A 22,355-nucleotide genomic window follows, 5' to 3' on the forward strand; every position below is an offset into this window, starting at 1 on the left:
CTAGGACCTAGCACACCGCACTGATATGCGGAAGTGACATCACTTCTGCATATAGAGCGGGTGCATCCGGCGCCCCCTTCCTGGTCGGGTCGCCCGCTGATTGAGGTCTGACGCTGCTGCAAGGTGAGGGGAGAGCAGCGGCGGCGGCTAGAGGGGGGGGCTCCTGTCACTCACTATCTAAAGGGGATCCCTATACCTCTGCCTCCATACACTGGGACATATATCTCTACCTCCATATACTGGGACATATACCTCTGCCTCCATATACTGGGACATATACCTCTGCCTCCATATACTGGGACATATACCTCTGCCTCCATATACTGGGACATACTGTATACACCTGCCTACATATACTGGGACATATACCTCTGCCTCCATATACTGGGACATATACATCTGCCTCCATATACTGGGGACATATACCTCTGCCTCCATATGCTGGGACATATACCTCTGCCTCCATATACTGGGACATCTACCTCTGCCTCCATATACTGGGACATATACCTCTGCCTCCATATACTGGGACATATACCTCTGCCTCCATATACTGGGACATATACCTCTACCTCCATATACTGGGAAATATACCTCTGCCTCCATATACTGGGACATATACCTCTGCCTCCATATACTGGGACATATACCTCTGCCTCCATATACTGGGACATATACCTCTGCCTCCATATACTGGGACATATACCTCTGGCTACATATACTGGGACATATACCTCTGCCTCCATATACTGGGACATATACCTCTGCCTACATATACTGGGACATATACCTCTGCCTACATATACTGGGCACATATACCCCCTGGCTACATATACTGGGACATATACCTCTGCCTACATATACTGGGACATATACCTCTGCCTACATATACTGGGGACATATACCTCTGCCTACATATACTGGGGACATATACCTCTGCCTACATATACTGGGGACATATACCTCTGCCTACATATACTGGGCACATATACCCCTGCCTACATATACTGGGGACATATACCCCTGCCTACATATATTGGACACATATATCCCTGGCTACATATACTGGGGACACTGGCTGTTTGTCATTATGTGCATTTACTGGTGAAAAGCTGTCTCTTATTATGTGCATTTGCTGGTGAAAAGCTTTCTCTTATTATGTGCATTTACTGGTGAAAAGCGGTTTATTATGTGCATTTACTGGTGAAAAGCAGTCTCTTTTTATGTGCATTTACTGGTGACAAGCGGTCTCTTGTTATGTGCATTTACTGGTGAAAAGCGGTCTCTTATTATGTGCATTTACTGGTGAAAAATGGTCTCTTATTATGTGCATTTACTGGTGAAAAGCTGTCTCTTATTATGTGCATTTACTGGGGAAAAGCTGTCTCTCATTATGTGCATTTACTGATGAAAGGCTGTCTGTCATTACGTGCATTTACTGGTGAAACGCTGTCTCTTATGTGCATTTAGTGGGGAAATTTTGTCAGTAAAAATAATATTTTGTCAGTAAATATTTAGGTATTTGTCCGTAAAAAATAACGTGAAAGGTTGGCAACGCTGGCAGGCTGCGCGGCGCAACGGGAAAGATACAGGCAGCCCACCTCGCGCTTGGGCTTGTCGGGAGGAGGAGCCGACGACAGCAAGTGAGAGTAGGGTGGCCGCAGGCAGCCATTAATACGCAGTGTGTGACTGCGTCGCACTCGCAGAGCCTCTCAGCCTGAGTCAGTCCAGAGACTAGCAGACTCGCAGGCAGCCAAAGCCAGCCAGGAGCAAGCCCATGTAAGAGGGGTAGGAATGGGGTATCACATGCATGCGTAAAGAGGTGGAAGCTGTGGGTGTGATTAGGCAGGACATGGGTGTGGTTATGTGGTTGGGCGTGGTTAATTTAACCACTCCCATAGGCACCAGAGAAAATCTTGCACCCAGGTGCCAGGCAACTCAAGCTCACCCCTGGGGGAGTGGCCAGGGAGAGACAGCAGCCTAATGGCAGCTGGGGAAGGCCTGCAGGAATGCCCCCAGTGGGTGTTTTGAGCAGGCAATCCTCCTCCTTTTCCCTTGAGATTAGCAACAATCCTTGTTGCCAATTTCCGGGCATTGTAGCGTGGAGGTTGCAGGTGGGGGGGGGGGCAGAGAGTGGCGTGGGGGGACACAGAGGTACCGGGTACGCTTTAAGATAGTGTTTCCCAAGCTTTGCTTAGTCCTGTCACAAATCTTACAGTGTCTGTGTGATGCAAGTGGTGCACATTGGTCAATAAGGCCTGAAGCACCCTCTAGTGCTCAGGGTGCACCACTACACCTTATTTATTAATGAAGTTCTGTTTCATGCAGCCTACAATGCACAACATAGTACCCTGTGTCTTGCAGCTTTCCATTACCCTCTGTAGTGAAATCCTTGGATGATGATACCCCTCTCTCCCTCCCCTCCCCAGGCTTTGCCTGTGTATGTGGGGAACAACAACAACAAAACATTTGTAAATCGCTTTACTCCCGTAGGAGACAAAGCATATACGTTTGTCTCAGATCAATATATAGTGATGTGTACAGGGGAAAGTGTTATGTGGTCATAAATGCCAGACTAAACAGATGACTTTTTAGTTTTGATTTAAAAGTGTCCAGGGTAGGAGCTGTCTTGATTAAGTTTGGCAAAGCATTCTACAGGGTAGAGGCAGCATGACAGAAAGCTCTTTCTCCAAAGGTTTTCAGTTGAACTCTGGGAGTGGCAGCACATATGAATTATACGTGTCTTGTGGCTATTTAGATGCTGTTTAGGCACTGATTATGTGTGAGTAGCCCCAGAACCTGTATAACTTAGATGTGTCGGTATTTAACCCTCCTGGCGGTATGAAAAATTCCGCCAGGAGGCAGCGCAGCAGTTTTTTTTGTTTTTTTTTAAATCATGTAGCGAGCCCAGGGCTCGCTACATGATAGCCACTGCTCAGCGGCATCCCCCCGCCTGCTTCGATCAGGAAATCCCGTTCAAAGAATGGGATTTCCTGGAGGGCTTCCCCGTCGCCATGGCGACGGGGCAGGATGACGTCACCGACGTCGTGACGTCATTGGGAGTCCCGATCCACCCCTCGGCGCTGCCTGGCACTGATTGGCCAGGCAGCGCATGGGGTCTGGGGGGGGGGGCCCGCGTGCCGCGACGGGCGGCGGCGATCAGTGTGCTGTCCAGCAAAAAAAAAAGTAAGCAAATCGGCCGAGCAGGGCCGGAGAAAACCTCCTGCGCGGCTTACCCCGAACTACGTTCGGGGTTACCGCCAGGAAGGTTAAAGGGATGAGAAGGCAACTCTGGACACAGTTGCAACAAATCCTTCACGTAACCAGGGCCTAGGTCATGTAGGGATTGAAATGCTAGCATGTCAATTTTGAAAAGGATTCTCAATTTTCTGGGTAGCCAGTGGAGTGACTAAAGGATTGCTGATATGTGGCAATGGCAGGGCTGGCTTGTTAAAAGTCTTATGGCAGCATTCTGTACTAGCTGCAGGCGGTGTAGGTCCTTATTTGGAAGGCCTGTATAGAGACCATTGCAATAGTCCAGCCGTGACGTGATAAGGGCAGGAACTAGGTAAAAAACGGGATGTTACTGAGCCTGGGGGAACCAAATGGTCTGAAATGGCTTTTGTTTTATATAGTTTCAAAATCTCCTGTACGGATAATATTTTACAGTTCAGATGCATGGACAAACAAAGGCAATGCAAATAAAAACAAATTTGTAAGTAGAGTGTGTGCTAAGTATGCATACATGGGGCCATCAAAATCAGAATCAGAACAGTTTCTAGTCTTTTTGGCAAATTTGTGAGGATGCCTGCCCCTCGCCCCCCCTCCCCCCCCCCAAAAAAAGAAAAAAAAAACAGTAATTGATTTTATATACATGATATATAGATACAGTATATATACATCTCAACGCTTTACGTGCGATTGTGGGTAATATTGCGTTTAAAGCGGAATATAACCCTGCATTTCAACTTTGCTCTAAAACATTATTTACAGTATATTATATGCAACCAGCATTTTTTTTTTTACTAGACCAGCATTGGAAGGGTTACACAGGGCTTTAAAGTTCCTGGAGATTTCTGCAGACGCATCTGAAGCTGAAATAGATACATTTTGTTTACATAAAACGTATCTAAGTGTTGAATGTGACTAATCTTTCTGACTGAGAAGGAGCTTGGAGGACAGCCAAAGAGTGTGTAACATTTATCAATAGATACATGTAACTAAATAGAATGTAACAATCTGAACTTCTGCATATCTCTCCACGGAACTTTAAACCTCTGTGTGTAACCCTTCCAATGCTGGTCTAGTAAAAAAAAAAAATGCTTTTTGCATATAATATGCTGTAAATAATATTTTAGAGCAAAGTTGAAATGCAGGGTTATATTCCGCTTTAATATTCAGTTTCTTTTTAAAACATGTCTACTGATTTCTTTTAACTGTTGGACTGGGCAAATTAGTTCTTGCCATTTTACTTTTTTCAAGTCTAATGCATAACAGACCAGTTTAAAGGGAATCCAATACCAGGTATTAGATTCCCTATAACATTAGATATACACACTACATGTATATGTAATGAGTAAACAGAGCTGTTATTGTACATTCCCAATTACAAACCACATACTATAGAAACACAGCTTTCAATACATTAGCATTCTGTACATTGATAAGTGTGTTTACTGTATATTAAAGATAACATCAATGGAGTTAGCTAAATACACAGTTTGAAATGGTTGGTTACAACATTAAAGTGAACCTTAAGTCGAAAAAAAAAAAAAAGACTTTTACTCACCTGGGGCTTCCCTCAGCCCCCTGCAGCTGTCAGGTGCCCTCGCAGACACTGACTAATCCTCTGGTCCACGGGGTTTCCGTTGCCTATTACGGGCATGTTTTTAGCAGCACGGATTGTTAATAATTATCTAAATCATCAAATGTATGGCCTAAAGCTGGCCACTAACGGTCCAATTTCTAGCGAAAAATCGTTAGAGCGATCAGAAATTCTGATCGGATTGGTTGTAAATAATCTCCATTGGTGGACACAATCGATTATGAACGAGTGAAAAAAAATGTCGCCCGAATGAATTTTCGTCGAACGAAAATTTGGATTTTCTTGGTGGTCGTGATAGATAGGAAGCAATGATTGGTTAGTTGATGGTGTAGTGAACAATTTTTCGTCCGACCAGAATTTCTGATCGCTCGAACGATTTTTCGCTAGAAACTGGACTGTTAGTGGCCAGCTTAAGTATCAGAGACTAGGCAGGGTCAAACTGTGATGGCGAGTTGACTGGGTCAGAGTATTTAAAAAATGGTCGGTCTTGTGGGTATTCCTGGTATGGAGTGGTTCGTACCCTGTGAAGGTGTCACACAAGGAGGCACAGCCTTTGAAGTGGCAACAGGGACTTTGGGGGCCAAGATTGACCAATTGGGAGTGAAAGCATCCCTGCCTGGTCTGGTCCCACAGAAGAGCTACTATAACACAAATTGCTGTAATATAAAACAATCCAGGTCCAAGTGAGACAGGTGCCAGAACACACAGCACCTTGCTGCTGGCTTTGCTTGGGGCCACTCTGCTAAGCAGCATGTTCTGTCCTGTGGAAAGTGAAGGCGGAGAGAGAGCAGAAGGTATCTTGTTGACAGCCACAGTCAGAATATGATGAGCTAGATTTAAGTCGGCACCTTAGTAGATCAGCAGAAGAAGCAGTGTGGGGACTCCCGTTCAAATTCTACACTGTCTCCTCAGAAATCAGTACAATCATTGAATGGTAGTTCTGGACAAAAAAGGACTGTGCATATATTTACAGGCTCCATATGATAGGTAGACATGCATAATGCTGAAAGATCTTTTGTGAAACAGTGTTTTGAAGAATGTGTAGATTGGCTGAGGATTGATTTCTTTACATGGAGGTGGTAGTAGGCAAAAGCAGGAGACACCGAGTGTTGGTCCCTACTTCAATGAAGAAATCATAGATCATCCAGGTAATGCTAAACTTGGATTGACCCTTTTCCCCCAATCAGGGCTTCCCCCAAAAAAGTCAGATTATTTCCTTGCGCAACAAATAAAATAGGGGGGGGGGGGGGGGGGCAATCACCTGGTGTCTGCGGGACTTATGTATTTCACATTCATATGTACTATGTACTCTTTCTGTGCTTTAAAACCTGCTGACAGGTCTGGATGAATGTTGCTCAGCAAGCATTAGTGGGGAAGCTGTGATCACACAAAACAATCCTTTTCATAAAACAAACCTTGTAGCAATACCTAGAACTGTACCACCTTGATCACTCACCACCATCTATGGAGGCTTTTGTTCTTGTGACCAGCTGCTCCTCCAGGTCTCACAGCAGACATTTCACCTGCTAAAAGGCCAGATGGGTATTTATATATATATATTCATGTGTGTTTGTGCGCTGCGCTCTGCAGATCCTCACTCACAGCTCCGACACCTATAAACCAATTCAGGTAGTAGCCACCTCTTTAGTGTGGCTCTCACTTAATGCATGCCACAATGGCTCGAAGTATTTTACCATAGGACCTTTAATGGCTGGGACCCACTAGCCGCACTTTGGCAGTGCTGGCACATCACCAGGGATCAGCATAGCACTTTGCCAATGGATCCCGATGGGGGTGGCCCCACAGTTTGGTAGCAATTCCGAAGCGACCGCATCAGTGGCTACAGCAGCCAAATCACAATTGTTTTGGGAATTTGTGGCCCTTCCGTAATTAGGAAAAAAGCAGTGTGATTTACAAAATGCTTTTATGCTTAATAAAAACATAAAAACACATCATTACATAATAGCTTCAACCTATAGTGCAATCATATGTGCACAGCACACACTTACAAGATCCACAATCTACTTAAATACATCAAGAGTGGTGGTGTCTCCCGGGCCCTGTAGCAGATCATTGGCTGTGGCGTCCTTCTTTCTACATTTGTCACTACCTCACGCTGGTTTCTGGCCACTGACTTCCTGGCCTCACCACGCTCCCTCCTCGCAATGATGATGCATCAGATGTACTGGCTTCTTCCAATGCTTTTTGTCATCTACCAGACCCATATGTCACTAGAGTCCCTCTTTAAAGGGAAGGTCAGAGCAAACTAAAAATAAAAAAAATACACTTACCTGGCGTTTCCTCCAGCCCCTGGCAGCCGTCCGGTGCCCTTGCAGCAGCTCCGGTGGCTCCCGGGCACCTTTAGTGGAGATGCTAACCTTCCCAGGTTCTGAGTCGGCTTCTTCTACACTCCTCTGGTCACGCTGACAGTATCCGGATTGTACTGCGCAGGCGCAGAACTACTGCGCCTGTACAGTACAGTCCGAATGATGTCAGTGCGGCTCTGAAAGCCACTCGCACATGCGCAGTGGGGATCTTGGGCCGGAGAGGACCCTGGGCCACCATCGGTGAGCGTAGCTGCGGCGAGGGCACAGGATGGCTGGCAGGGGCTGGAGGAAGTCCCAGATAAGTGGATGTTTTTATTTATATAGTGCTCGTGCTTGGATGTGTCCTTTAAGGCGCGTACACATGCTACACTAAACTTGTCCTAGAGTTGAGTGTGTATGGGTTTTTCCCGAGCCTCTTGAAAGACAGTGGCCACCAAGCCCATTGTTCTCCTTAACCCTCCTGCCAAAATCCATGCCATAGTGTGCCATCCATTGTCCTTCCTTCCTCATAGAAACAGATGCGTTGTTCTGGTATAGCTAAAGCTGAATACTCACCTGAAGACCAGGAAGATGTATCCAAGCGACTTCCCGCGGCGAGTGCTCCCTTATCCATCTTCCTGCAGGCGGGTACATGCAACCGCACATGACGGGCACTAGCGGGAAGTCAACCAATCGCAGCCCTTTGCATGGAGTGGTCGGGGATCTTAAAAATCCAATACACTCTGACGGTCATTATTGCCGCTCATCGCCAAACATCAATTGTGTAATTGTGCGCCTGTCCGTACTCCTGAAATTGCCGGGTGGTCTGAAAAATCGAGTAGTGGGTACGGCCAGGCCTTAAGAGAGGCCTTTGTATAGGTCTCTAAAACTGTCGCTTGTGGGATTACAAGTCAGTTGCCGGACAAAACTGCTTCCTTACAAACTTCTCCCAAAGGAGAATATTTCTAAAGAGACTTGACCATCTTTAATTTAGATATACAATAGCAAAAAGATGAAATGAGATCAGACACCCTCTTTCCCAGCCCCTGTGTATATTGTCTTTGCATCACTGTATCGTCAGCTGACTCCTCCTCACTGTCTCTGTCTCTCTCATTTCTTTTTCTCAGCCTTGTTTTCTAATGTTTATTATCTCCCTCTCTTCCTCCCTCTCACGTGCTCAAGTGCACAACTTATTCCCTTCCTCATTGTTCATTAAAGGTTATTTTTTGGAAACAGTAAATTCGGGCGCCTGAGGCTAGTGGACAAATCGGGCGCCGCCATTCACTCCTATAATAAATATCGTTTAATGGGCGCCCGATAGGAAAAAAGGGCGCCGGAGAAAAATAACGTTTTTTAAAAGCGGCGCCCGGAGACTTAATGTTTTATTACTGTTTCTCATGATTACACATTATTTAATGATTTATACATTTTTAAATTTTATTTTTAAACGAAAAACAGTACAATATTTTTTTTAAACATTATTTTTTAACGAAAAACAGTACATTTTTTTTTAAAACATTATTTTAAACGAAAAAAACTAACAGGGGGTCTTAGGGTTTAGGCACCAACAGGGGGGGTCTTAGGTTTAGGCACCAACAGGGGGTCTTAGGTTTAGGCACCAACAGGGGGGTCTTAGGTTTAGGCACTAACAGGGGGGTCTTAGGTTTAGGCACCAACAGGGGGGTCTTAGGTTTAGGCACCAACAGGGGGGTCTTAGGTTTAGGCACTAACAGGGGGGGTCTTAGGTTTAGGCACCAACAGGGGGGGTCTTAGGTTTAGGCACTAACAGGGGGGTCTAGGGGTTAGGGGTAGGTACAGGGAGGGTTACTTAGGCACCAACAGGGGGGGTCTTAGGTTTAGGCATCATACAGGGGGGTCTAGGGGTTAGGGGGTAGGTACAGGGAGGGTTACTTAGTAATTTTTTTTTTTAAAACGTTATTATACGTTTCACTATTTAAACGAAAGATTAACGTTTTTACAATTGCCGATTTAATGCACATTATTTAATGATTTATAACTTTATAAAACATTAATTTTAAACGAAATACAGTACAATACATTTTTAAACGTTATCCATGCTTATCGTTAAAAACCCGGCGCCCTTTTTTCCCAGCGCCCCTTTTTAACGTACGCTATTTTTTTGTCCTGCATGGAAATGGGATCTATTTTAAACACTTTGATGAACAGGCTGCATAGAATAAAAAAATCTTATTTATCCTGCACGAGATAAATGAGTGCCTTTGATGAATAGACCCAATTCTCTCAATCTCTCTTGCAGTCTCATTGCATTTATTCTCATTGTGCTCAGTGTTGATCAGAGTGCATTGCTAATCCAGAGTTGGAAGAGGAAAATGGCCTATATATAACCAACAGCACCAAAGCTTTGTCACACTGAAATGAAAATATAAGCTGTTTTTAAAGAAGAGCTGTGCTAAGCACTGTTTATATATGGCAACAAAACCTAATTCCATAATCATTTTAGATACACTTTTTGAGAAACTTTTTTATGGTATTACTACTAGGCCACACCTCCTTAAAGGGCCAATGTACTGAAAATATAAGTTAGAACTGTACTTAGTCAAGAAAGCACAGTATGGGTATCTGTTTGCCCCAGGTGGCATCACAAACAGAAATCAGGGCTCCTACCTACAATATCTGGACACAGATCTGCCCACTGCCCCTCCAATCCACTTTGCTCACTGTACTTAGCTGAAACACCCTTGGCAGCAATTGCTGCATTAACATCCCTTGGGATCTGGATTTGGAGATATTATTCTCTTACTCTTAGCATACCTTCTCAAGCTATGTTAGGTTGGATGGAGATTGAGGGACAGCCAGTGGTGTAACTACAATGCATACTCTTCCTTCCTCCCCCAGCAATACTTTGATGCCCCCCCCCCCCCAATATTCACACCCCTTCCCTAACCTCCCCTTGGTGCCCATCACAGGCAGGGCCGGTTCAAGACAGGCACATGTGAGGGGGCAGCCAGAAATGTGAAGGAGGCATCATGTGTACACAGAGGCGGCGGTGTTGCATTCCAAAAGGAAACCGGCGGCAGAGGGAGACAAATTGAGGGAGACTCACTCACTGCAGCCATGTGTACCCGCCGGGAGGCACCGCTCAGGCCCCGCTGGGCCGATTTGCATAATTTTTTTTTTGCTGCACGCAGCTAGCACTTTGCTAGCTGCGTGCAGTGCCCGATCGCCGCCGCTACCCGCCGATCCGCCGCTATACGCGTCGCCGCAGCCGCCCCCCCCCGCCCAGTCCCCGTGCGCTGCCTGGCTAATCAGTGTCAGGCAGCGCTGTGGGGTGGATCGGAGTCCCCTTTGACTTCACGACGACGATGACGTCGGTGACGTCATCCCGCCCCGTCGCCATGGCGACGGGGGAAGCCCTCCGGGGAGATCCCGTTCTTTGAACGGGATCTCATGATCTCCGATCGCCGGCGGCGATCGGAGGGGCTGGGGGGATGCCGCTGAGCAGCGGCTATCATGTAGCGAGACCTCGTCTCGCTACATGAAAAAAAATAATAATTTAAAAAACGTATTTGCTGCCCCCTGGCGGATTTTGACAAACCGCCAGGAGGGTTAAGGGGGCAAGACATGCCCCCTCCCCCCCCCCCCCCCCCTTAGTAGACCTGGCCCTAATGACAGGCTTGGGGTCCATCTCACAAGGGTCAAAAAACAAGTAAGGCCATCATAATCTTCACACCTGTAACAAGTGTAGCCACAAAAACACCTAATCTGAAGTATAGTTTCCTGCATCAGAGGATGGAAGGTTAGTAGTTGAGCCCTTCCCCCCACAGCTCTGGATCCCCCTGTGATCACAGGGGCTGCTCCCCTCTAGTTACCCCCCCCCCCCCAGTCCACACCCCTTCCCCTGCCTCCCATTTGGTGACACTTACAGCATGGGGGCCCATCTTACAGGGGTCATAAAAGAAGTGTGGCCACCTGATCTTCACAGTCCATATGAAATAACATGATCTGAATGATGGACCCCTTTACTTAAAGAAAACCTGAACTGAAAATTGAAAGTCCAAATAAGCATACACAAGTCATACTTACCTTCCATGTAGTCTACTCCTCAGTGTCTTTCTCCTGTCCCGTGTCCTGTTTGTTCACGGTGATCAAGGGAATTTTCCGTCCTCCATTCTGAAAATGGCCATTACCTCATAACAGCTTTCTGGTCAGCAGTTAAACTAACATCGCCCACTTGAGCCATAGGTAAACATGGACATTACCTGGTACATCAGTTTTCCTCCCAGCTATAACTGACAGCAACTGATATTTTACTGACAGCAACTGATATATTTCAGATCTGACAAAATATTGTCAGAACTGGAAGGGATCATTGTCAGAAGAAAATGGTGAGCTTCTGAGAGGAACTGATGGCAAGGTAACTGTAATGTTCATTTGAAGTTACCTCATGTGTTTATTTTAAATATTTTTACTCAGTACAGGTTCTCTTTAAGGGAAGGTTAGTAGTTGTGCCCCCCCCCCCACCCCCAGACTACTTCCGTGTAGTTACACCCCTGGGGACAGCTGTTCCAGGTCCCTATAGGAGTGTTTGGGTTTAAATTGGGACTCTGGAGAGGCCACTTAATGACAATCAGACAATTGTCCCTAAGCCTTTACTCTTGTCTTTGTTTTGTGCTTGGTGCTTTTTGTCGGAATTAGAAAATTCAGCCCATAATCATTGGAATGGCCCTGACCAGCATATGGATTCCTCCAGACATCACACTTAGGATCGAGGACAAACTCTTCAAAGTTGGTTTAATCAGATCAAAGAATCTTGATTCACACACTCTACACTACTTTGGGTTCCACCTAGACAATTCCAAGATGATGATCATAAAGCACATACCAGCACATTGTTGTAGTGATGGTTTTACTTTTGCAATTTTGTTCCATCTCCACAAAGGTTATTTGCAGCTAAACCAAACTAGTTATTAAGTTCTTGGTTGCCCATTCTCCCATAGCCCTGCTTCCGCAAGCTGTACATTTTGGCAGTTCTGGAAAGTGTCGTGGTTGTTCTAAAGTTCTTCCATTTAAAGACTAGAGTCACTGAACTTACGGGCACCTATAATGCTACAGAGTTTCTTTGTACCATTCCCCATATCTGTGCCTCAACACAATACTGAGAGTTTCCTTCAACCCCTCAACCTCATCACTGGTTGTTGTCACTGATACACATTGTCAGCTGGGGTATCTGATATACACAACTATAATACCGTAAGTCCAATTAGTTGACTTTACTAAACCGAAAAATTAGTTGCCACAAGTCAAAGATGATCAACAGAATAGGAGCTAAAGAAAAAGATTTTTACTGTCAAAATCTTGGTTCTACTTGATGAGGTAAAAATTTGTTTAGCATGAAGTTATACATGTATATCAAAAAGTAAAATGATCTGAATACGTCAGGGTGCAAATATGAAATCCTTAAGTCCAAGTAACCTCTTTTAATTTGGGCCTACAGCAGGAAAAAACGCTTGGTTCTTATTGACCTAATCTAGTGCCTTACTATTTAGAAGTTTCTTCTGGATGAGCTAATAAAAGAAGAAGGCATGGACACATGGGGTTTGCTTTGCAAAAGGTATCTCATGAATTATCTCATCTTACTTATTAACTCACAAGTTAATTCTCCTTATCAGTCGGACCTCATGATTTATCTCTCCATAGGCCTGATGCAGGAAATCACTGTGATATTGCCGTGCTCAGACAACACACAGCAATACTACATTGACGATCAGCACAGTGTACCGCGACTTACGCTATAAGTGTGACCCACAATACTTGACTAGTGCGACCTTTGCTATGGTAATGCGCGCTACTAACAGTACCATGTGTTACCATGGCAATGGTCGCACTAGTTGACTACCACAGGTCGCATTAATAGTGTAACCTGTGGTACACAGTGCCAATAGTAAGACTGGATTTCTCTTTTTTTTTACGTCCCTAGGCCAACTTTCTTGCAGTTCCTCTTCCATGTGCAACAGTGGCCCTCCCATCACAAGTACAGCTCCCTTTTCCATGTGTAAATCCAAACATCCACTTTCTATTATGTATAACTAACTTGAATTGCATCTTCCCTCTCGCATGTGTTGCTTACCGTCTACAGTACAGCCTTGTCTTCCATATGCAGAAAACTCTTCATGTTCAGCCGCCTCCCTGGGTAGCAGACGCCCAAGGCCAGGACTTTGTGGCCTTTTTAAAACCTTTTAGTTGAGATGAAAAATAAGTAAGGTGAGAAATTTCAAGAAAAAATGCTTTATGAATCAACTCCATAATGTTTAACCAGTAGCACTACAGTTATGCAGCGCTGGGCTTCTGCCTTCAGTTGCAACAAGGACACGCTCCACCTGGAATTTTATTTTGTACGCTCTTTGTCTGCATGTGATTCCTGCAGTGTATTCAGAATTCACCCGATGTGGTGCTTTTGTGCTCGAGGAACTACAGAAAAGACACTGTAGCCAGGGATCATGAAACATACTTTATGTCAAAATAACAAGGGCAACTCTAGATTATACATTTAATGACTAGCTGCAGATGGAGGTAAATTGCTTTCTTTGTCATTGAATTGTATTCTCTATAGCAACTTTTGTTACTTGAACAAAAAAGAGTATTTCTTGACCTGGTCCATGACTAATACCAGAGCAGACCTGACTCGGAGCCAGCGACTGATGTGAATGGTCTATTTATGTACTTTCTAAGGAACTGTAGAATGTGTCAGCACTGTATCAATCGTGAAGATTAAACAGGCATGAATGAACATGAACGAGGGAATCAATAAAATTAGTTAGTCAGTCAGTCCATACTCAGGAAAAAGTATCCTCGGTTGCCACCAGAAGGCCAAAAAAAGAATTGCTATATTAGTTTCAGCTACTTTAATTCAACTCCTAAATTAGAATTCTGCTTTTTATTTGACCCGAAGTTCTTTAATGTGTGTTATGGCAGAGTGGGGCCTCTATTACACAGAAGGCTGCCATCTGCTTTCAATCGAGCAACTTCCAGCTGCTATTTAATGCAGCCAAATGGCAGGATTTATAAAGTTATGCATGTCAACACTTGACATATGGCATGGTCACCAGGCAGAAACGCCCCTTGGCTAATAATGTTGGTGTTTGAATTTAGCATAGCTGTTTCTGAACACCCGAATACTCCCAACTGACACTGTTTACCACCAAACAAGCAGACAGGGTGAGTAGGAGTTCACTGCCAAGCGTGTCACATTGTGTTTCATGTGACTCCAGTGCTTCCTTCTTCCTGTTTGGAAGGAGAAAGTATCGGAGTCACATGAAACCCAACATGACTCCCAACATAGTGAACTCCTCCTGACCCTGTTGGTGCTGAATAGCAGCAGTCGGGAGTATGCAGGTCTTCCCAACTGGCCCTGCCAAAATCTAACACCAACACTAGTGGCTACAGCCATGCCCAAATGTGACTTAATGGATGCCTCTGTACTACCTGTACTGAGCACTAGCAATCCCCCTGCTAGTGCTCAGCAGCAGCTGACAGGTGGTGGATTCACTGCCTGCTGCCTTCTATATGAAATCTATGTTGTGTATTGTTCTCAAGAAAATGAAAAAAAAACATAGGAAACATGCTGAAAAAAACTGTAGAACTAGTCAAGATGTGGATGAGAAAATGGAGGAAAAAGGAGTAAGACAGAGAGAAGTATGAAGGCAAATTTTAGAGGAGGCCAAAGCTGACCCTATGCTGTAGAGTCATAACAATAACAACGATAACATTTTTATAGCGCTTTTCTCCATTAGGACTCAAAGCGCATAGGCTCTCTCAGTTTCAGCTATTAGTGGTAGGTGAAGTATTAGCACAGAGGATAAAATTATATTCCATGAAAGGAAGAATAGGGCGACATGGGTGACTGCATGTTTCTCCTCCATTTCACACTGGTTAAATTGTGGACCTTCATGTGGATCTTTATGACCTCTATAAAAGCCCACATGCGACCTCCTCTCATTTTCCTACAGCTTCTCAAACCAAAACCCAGCAATCTCCCTACCGTCTCCTGTGTATTATGATTACATGACACTACATTTGACTACCTATTTACCTTGCTATAATTTCCTGCTCTTCAGGGTCTGAATGATGGTGCCAGCATTATGTGTAATTCATGGTCTATTGCACTGGCAAATATTGATCACATTCCAACAGTGCAAAATAGAGGGAGGAGCATAAGCAGCTTAGAGAAAAGATGGCACCTTGAAGCAAACTGATTCACCGAATATGGTTTGTGTCCTAGAGCATGTTGCGCGCAGCGCTGGCTGCGTGAGCCGGACCACAAATTACTTCTCCTTCCGAGTTGCTATGACTTGGTATTTAACCTTCCTGGCGGTAAGCCCGAGCTGAGCTCGGGCTATGCCGCCGGAAGGCACCGCTCAGGCCCCGCTGGGCCGATTTGCATAATTTTTTTTTTTGCTGCACGCAGCTAGCACTTTGCTAGCTGTGTGCAGTGCCCGATCGCCGCCGCTACCCGCCGATCCGCCGCTATACGTCGCGCCGCAGCCGCCCCCCCCCCCCCCCCCCAGACCCCGTGCGCTGCCTGGCCAATCAGTGCCAGGCAGCTCTATGGGGTGGATAGGAATCCCCTTTGACGTCACGACGTCGATGACGTCATCCCGCCCCGTCGCCATGGTGACGGGGGAAGCCCTCCAGGAGATCCCGTTCTTTGAACGGGATCTCCTGATCGCCGATCTCCGGAGGCGATCGGAGGGGCTGGGGGGATGCCGCTAAGCAGCGGCTATCATGTAGCGAGACTTTGTCTCGTTACATGAAAAAAAAAAAAAATTTAAAAAAAAAAGATTTGCTGCCCCCTGGCGATTTTTTAGCAAACCGCCAGGAGGGTTAATGCCTCTGGGAATTTCAGCGGCAGCAAGGTGAGCCACCATTTAGCTCACCCTGCACCAACCTGACCAGTGGCATACTGACACATATGCCCCAGAGCACTCTAAGTCATCAACTGCCTATGCAGGGTGTATAATGTGGGCACCAGCGCTACCGTACATAGGAGCCCAGTTACTTTATCGCTAAGGCTCAACTGATGGAGTATCTGCTGCAAGAATCAATACAATGAAAGGTGATTATCGGTTAGTGTTAGTGATAGAGGTTGTTCAGTAGGGTTAAAGAGGAACTCCAGCCTAAACAAACATACTGTCATTAAATTACATTAGTTATGTTAATTAAAATAGATAGATAATATAATCTCTTACCCACCCTGTTTTAAAAGAACAGGCAAATGTTTGATTTCATGAGGGCAGCCATGTTTTGGGTTGAAAGGAGGTGACAGGGAGCATGAGACACAGTTCCAACTGTCCTGTGTGCTGATCATCCCTCCCAGTTGCTAGGCAACATGAATAACAACATAGGAAATCCCATCATGCTTTGCACAGCATCAGGGAAAAACCGCCCGGATAGTTTTCTTTGATGGGTGAAGCTTAGCTAAAAATGCAGCTAAAAATGATGCTTTGGTAAGAAAAACAAAGGTCTGATGCTTTGAAACTGTTAAAGAAACACCAAGCCTTTTCAGTTCTGCTGAGTAGATTTTTAGTCCGGAGGTTCACTTTAAGGATTAAGATGGAAGAGGTAAGTTTTAGTTGCTAGGATTAGAAGACTATGATTATACATCAGGTATGAGTCAATGTTAGGGCTAGACATCTGGAAGGCACTGGCGAACTCAGGGGGCTGTTCCGGGTGTCTGGAACCTCCCCCCTGCACTGAGCTGTGTATTCAGCCAGGGAAGCCCACATAATATAAACAGCCTCATTCTCCCTCCCTTCTTACTTCTGGTGCTTCCCTCCAGCTAATAGAATGAGAGAGGCAGCCCAGCTTCCCTCACAACCCTCACAAGAAGATGCAGCCTACAGTGAGAGAATGTTGATTATGGAGTCCTGGACTCTCCACAGCACAGAAGTGTCAGACATGATGAAATTAGAGTGCAGGCAAGCTGGTAAATATGCACAGCATGATGCAGAGCTTGCCTGGACTCAGGGTCCGTGTGCAAACATCTGTCTGGTCTCTCCCCATTGTTATAATGACTGCATGTGTGGATAAGGTGTGGAACTGTGGATAACAAGCTGAAAAGTTTTTGACAGTCCCTAGACTCCAGGAGGGCTTCTTTCTGACTTGTGTGAGAGACTGACAGGGACAGGAGTCCGATTACAGGCAAGTAGCCTGTGTGATGTGGGACTTCAATACAGATAAGTTCTCTGCTCCATCTCCGGGGCTATTCTCAATTTCTCCACTCCTCTCTCTGGGCTAGTGCAACGCCAAAATGACAATAGCAATCGCTAGCAATTTGTGAGTGTGATTTTGTGAAGTGATTTTCAGAGCGATTTTTGAATGAATTGCTCAAAAACATGCTACATGCAGTATACCTGCGATTTTGAAAAAATCACAACGCTGCTGTGGGAACACCCACATAGGGTAACATTAGCCAAGCGCTTTTCAAATCACTGTTGATTTGAAAAACGCTCAGAAGCACTCTTGGTGTGCACCAGCCCTCCCTCATTCACCTTTGTTTCCCTCTTCCCCTAGTGCTGGCTGGCTGACTGTGTGTTCTTGTCTTACAGGAAAGCTAAATAAAAGTGCAATCCTGGTGAGGCAAAATAATATTATTTAGTATTTATGTAGCGCCGACATCTTCCGCAGATGCATATATCCCTGCATCATATGGGTATCGCTTGCGCTATGTGAAACTATGTAGCATATTCCACTGAATTGTCCAAACTAAGTCTATCTCCCGTTCCTCTCTTGGGGAGTTGTTCCAGCGCTGTACCCCGTTCACATTTGCTGCTACCAGAAGCCCTCAGAAACACTCGTGTCCTTGAGTACTTCCAAAGATAGGCAGCTCCGTAATACGCCAGCGCACTTTTGTGCATGGGCAGTATGGAGCCACCTGTATTCGGAAGCACTCGGGACATACGTGCTTCTGGACCTTTCAGGAACCCCCCCCTTAAAAATCCTGCGTTTGCCCCTGGAAGGGGTTCAGGTTAGGGGGTGAGAAACTGGGTTAGGCATCAATGAGAATTAGCATTAAAGAGACTCCGTAACAAAAATTACATCCTGTTTTTTATCATCCTACAAGTTCCAAAAGCTATTCTAATGTGTTCTGGCTTACTGCAGCACTTTGTACTATCACAGTCTCTGTAATAAATCAACTTATCTCTCTCTTGTCAGACTTGTCAGCCTGTGTCTGGAAGGCTGCGAAGTTCTTCAGTGTTGTGGTTCTGCTATGAACTCCCCCTTCCAGCCCCCTCTATGCACACTGCCTGTGTGTTATTTAGATTAGAGCAGCTTCTCTCTTCTCTCTTATCTTTTACAAGCTGGATAAATCGTCCTCTGAGCTGGCTGGGCTTTCACATAGTGAGGAATTACAGACAAGGGCAAAGCTGTTTGCAGGAAGAAAAGAGCAGCCTGAAACTTCACTGCATGAGAGATGCAGGGGGAAAGAAACACACAAATGATCTCTTGAGATTCAAAAGGAAGGCTGTATACAGCCTGCTTGTGTATGGATGTATTTTCTATGTGTGGACATACTGTACATCAACCTACTTCCTGTTTTGGTGGCCATTTTGTTTGTTTATAAACAAACTTTTTAAAACTGTTTTTAACCACTTTTAATGCGGCGGGGAGCGGCGAAATTGTGACAGAGGGTAATAGGAGATGTCCCCTAACGCACTGGTATGTTTACTTTTGTGTGATTTTAACAATACAGATTCTCTTTAAGGACAGGTTCACACTGGGGCGATTCTTCAGAACTTTGCTGATCACCGGTGATCAGCAAAGCGCTGCTACTAATGTATCCCTGTGGGTACATTCACACTGCAGCAGTTACGATTTTGATAAATCGCAAACCCGCTGCGTGGAGCGTTTCAGGGGGGCGATTGCGCTGTGATTCTTGTTCTATTGAATGGGAATCATGAGCGCAAATCACGCTAAATAGCGAGATTTGTGCCACAAACTGCAGAGCCGATCGTGATCAAGGGCTAGCGGCGCTCCAAGCGCCGAGTGTGATCTAGCCCTAAGGGGATTAGTAAAGGTAAGTCAAGCAATATGGTAGTAGAGAGAAAACCCCACCACAATGTTCATAGCCAAAACACTGGAGTATCAGGAATAGGATCTCCAGTACTCCACCCCAGTGTCAAAATCGTTGTTGTCATATCAGCACATATCATTTCATTTAGGAGATATTTGCCTTTCAAATGAGCAGTTTGTGCCCTTCTCCGCTTCCCTCTAGTGCTCGGCCTGTGTTCAGAGCGCTGCTGTGCTTGTTGTCTGCATGCGAAGCGTCATGCTTCATGAATAAACACAGCCCTCACCCAGCTTTGATCTAAATGTTCTTAGATTGATTTTCCATTTAATTTGACTTGCTGGAGGAGAAAACTAGGTTGTCTGTTTTAATCGTCCTTTTCTCTTATCACCTCTAGAATATGCAATACGGCAAAGGAAAATAATGTTCAGTTATAAACAGGGAGCAATAGGAAAGCCTCACAAAGGTGTATGATTCGGGGATGTGACACTGGAGTTCTGTTAAGCAGTTATTGGGACAGATTCATTAAATATCATTAAAAACCTTTCTTTTGTCTGTTTTCACTTCAAATTTCTAATTACGGTAAGTTCCATGAGATGTAATGCTACGCTGACACCAGTATATCTATGCCCCTTGAGACTTCATCTTAGCTCCAGGGGCAAGGATATACGTACCTTGCCGCGATCGCCAGCCGTGTGTGCTTGTGCATGCTCCCAGGCGCGTTCTCGTCACTGCCTGTTAGTAGGCCTGTACAATAGGGGAATGATAACTGGGTGAGTTGTGCGCCCCCTTCTACACTGCGCCCTGAGGCTGGAGCCTCTCTCGCCTCGGCCCGGCCTTGCTGGGAGTTTCGGTGATGGTCAGTATCACTTACAAGAGAGAAGGAAACAGTCTGCAGCAGAAATTGTATCTATAAAATAAAAATGTAATTTCTCAACTCTCTCTCATCTGTATAAGATTTTTATTTGACAGCAAAATATACAGTATGATTATTTGCAAAGAAAACAAAGCAGGGATTTTACCAGAGTGACTGGTGTGACAGCTGCACTGATCTTGAGGCTTTTTTTCTCAGTACAGCTCCCCCTGACTGTGCAGTATATATGAATTACACCTGCACTGTCTGCTTTCAGCACTGTGACATGGGGGCATTTGTTATACTGTACTTATGCAAATGACATTATTCCAGGACAAAGGCTGGTGGTGAAACTATACAGGCAAAAACATATTTGTGAGACAGGTTTTTGCGGTATTCTCTTCTAAACTCAGAGCAGGATCATCCACCAGGCAACCTAGGCAGGTGCCCGGGGCCTTAGTGGGTGTCAAGGGGCCCACAAGCCACCTTCTCTGACTTCTCTCCACTTCAGTTTACTAAAAAGATCAAAAGAGGGTCCAAAATCTACTACCTTGCCTAGGGCCCCATTACATCTTAATTCATCTCTGGCTAGACTGTAATTCTGTTGGTTGGCTGATGACCTGAGCTTGCACTGGGTATTATGCATCAGACTGACAACGATGTTAGACAATAGCCCTTACTGCCCTCGCATGCAGCCGTTGTCAGGGGACTGAGACAAGCATGTCTTTAGCTTAGCTGCCTGAAATATTCATACCATGAGCCTGATGAAAAATTAACTCTTTCCTCTCATGGGATAAGCTGCTTATTCTTTATGAGTGCTGTTCCTCTTCTCCTGAGTAGTGGAAGGGTAATGAGCAGCGACAGCAGGGCGGACCCTGGCCTGCTTTTTTACTATGCAGACATGATTTTTTATACCTCACTGAACAAAGAGCAAGTGGATACTTTCCATGCACTGCCTCTTTTCTGCCGGTTCCGCCAGTTCCTAACATGCTACTTATGGATCCAGCTGCGTGCCTGGCCTGGCTAAATGGCTCCATCTGACAAGGGTGTTTCAAAATTTAGGAGTGCGCTCTTTGATAGCAGTCACACTTTATCATGCAGGCATATCTGCTACTTCACAGTTTTTTAAGGGAATCAATGAGCACAATAAAAGTCTCACAGTGACAATCTGCCCCTAAGAGTTACAACCTCGCAAACGTCTGAACATTCTGATTAAAGACTGTCTCCCTGTGAGCTTTAAAAGCCAAATCCCATTATGCAAATACTGACTTTACCTAGGAATATTCAAGCCTTGGCACACATTCTCCATTCTTCCTAGCCTCATTTCTGAGTCTCCGTAATTCGGTAGTTCCAGTGTATTCACCCCCCCCCCCCGTAAAGGTAGCCACATTCCCCTCCTCAGTATAGGTAACCTAATGTCCCCCAGCTGTTTGCGGAGCAGCATCACTCGCCTCTCCAGGTTCCTACTCCGCATCTCCAGTGTCTTCTCTTCACTGTTGCCTAGTGTCAGGTCTTTATGGCTTCAGCTGCGTGCCTCTTGTCATGTGACTTGCTGGCAAGTACCAATTGTTTCCCCCGATGCACCGATGGAAAGAAGAAACCTAGCAATGCAGCGAGGGAACCTGAAAAGGTGAGTGACGATGGGAGTAGGGGGGAGAGGACTGTGCCCTGATGGGTTGGTGCCCAGATGCTGGGGCCTCTTTATCATATGCCTCGGCCCGGCCTTGGGGTGAGGGCAGCTTTAGTGGGTAAGAATTGGAACAACTCTCATCGTATATAAATGATGATGATGATATACTGTATAGGTAGGTATATGAAAATCTTGCTACTTTGCTAAGTACCAGTTCACAAGTACAATCTGTCTATACCCAGCAGGATGACATTAAGGAGAATGATGGCAGCTTGCTGGGAGACCCCGGCCAGACGTCCCCTGAGAAGAAGGAGGGAGTGAAGTGGCAGAAGCCTCGCCTGACACGCCGGACGTTGATGAAATGCTGTCTGGTCAAGTGGATCCTGTCCAGCACCTCGCAACAAGGCCAAGGTAAACACGATTCACAAATATCATACAAATTACCACATTACTGGCGGTCTTCTGTCAATTCTTTGAAAATCATAAGTGTATTAGTGATGAGCCGAAATTTGCATTTATGCATCATAATTGTAATACGAAATCTTGAGGAAAAGTGTAATTAATTTTGTATATGAAATTGTAAGCATTCGTAATTACGCGTAAATTTACTCATTAACTACGCGTAATTTTGTGCCGACTTTGGTGGTGAATAGCAAAGCCCCCATACATGCTATTGCTACATATGGAGATTAGTG

General features: G+C 45.2%; 1 protein-coding gene across 2 annotated transcripts in view; it reads left to right on the forward strand.

The window, feature by feature from the left end:
- The window catches only part of KCNIP3 (potassium voltage-gated channel interacting protein 3), a 206,795-nt gene that overhangs the window by 16,864 nt on the left and 167,576 nt on the right, over positions 1–22,355 (forward strand). Inside the window, exon 2 of one of the 2 annotated variants that reach the window (XM_068274835.1) lies at positions 21,903–22,071. In XM_068274835.1, the coding sequence (XP_068130936.1) occupies positions 21,903–22,071 (169 nt within the window). The remainder of the gene's footprint in view (positions 1–21,902; positions 22,072–22,355) is intronic. The other variant, XM_068274836.1, reaches the window with a different exon arrangement.

This window comes from Hyperolius riggenbachi, chromosome 3, assembly GCF_040937935.1.
Source record: "Hyperolius riggenbachi isolate aHypRig1 chromosome 3, aHypRig1.pri, whole genome shotgun sequence".
Lineage (NCBI taxonomy): Eukaryota > Metazoa > Chordata > Amphibia > Anura > Hyperoliidae > Hyperolius > Hyperolius riggenbachi.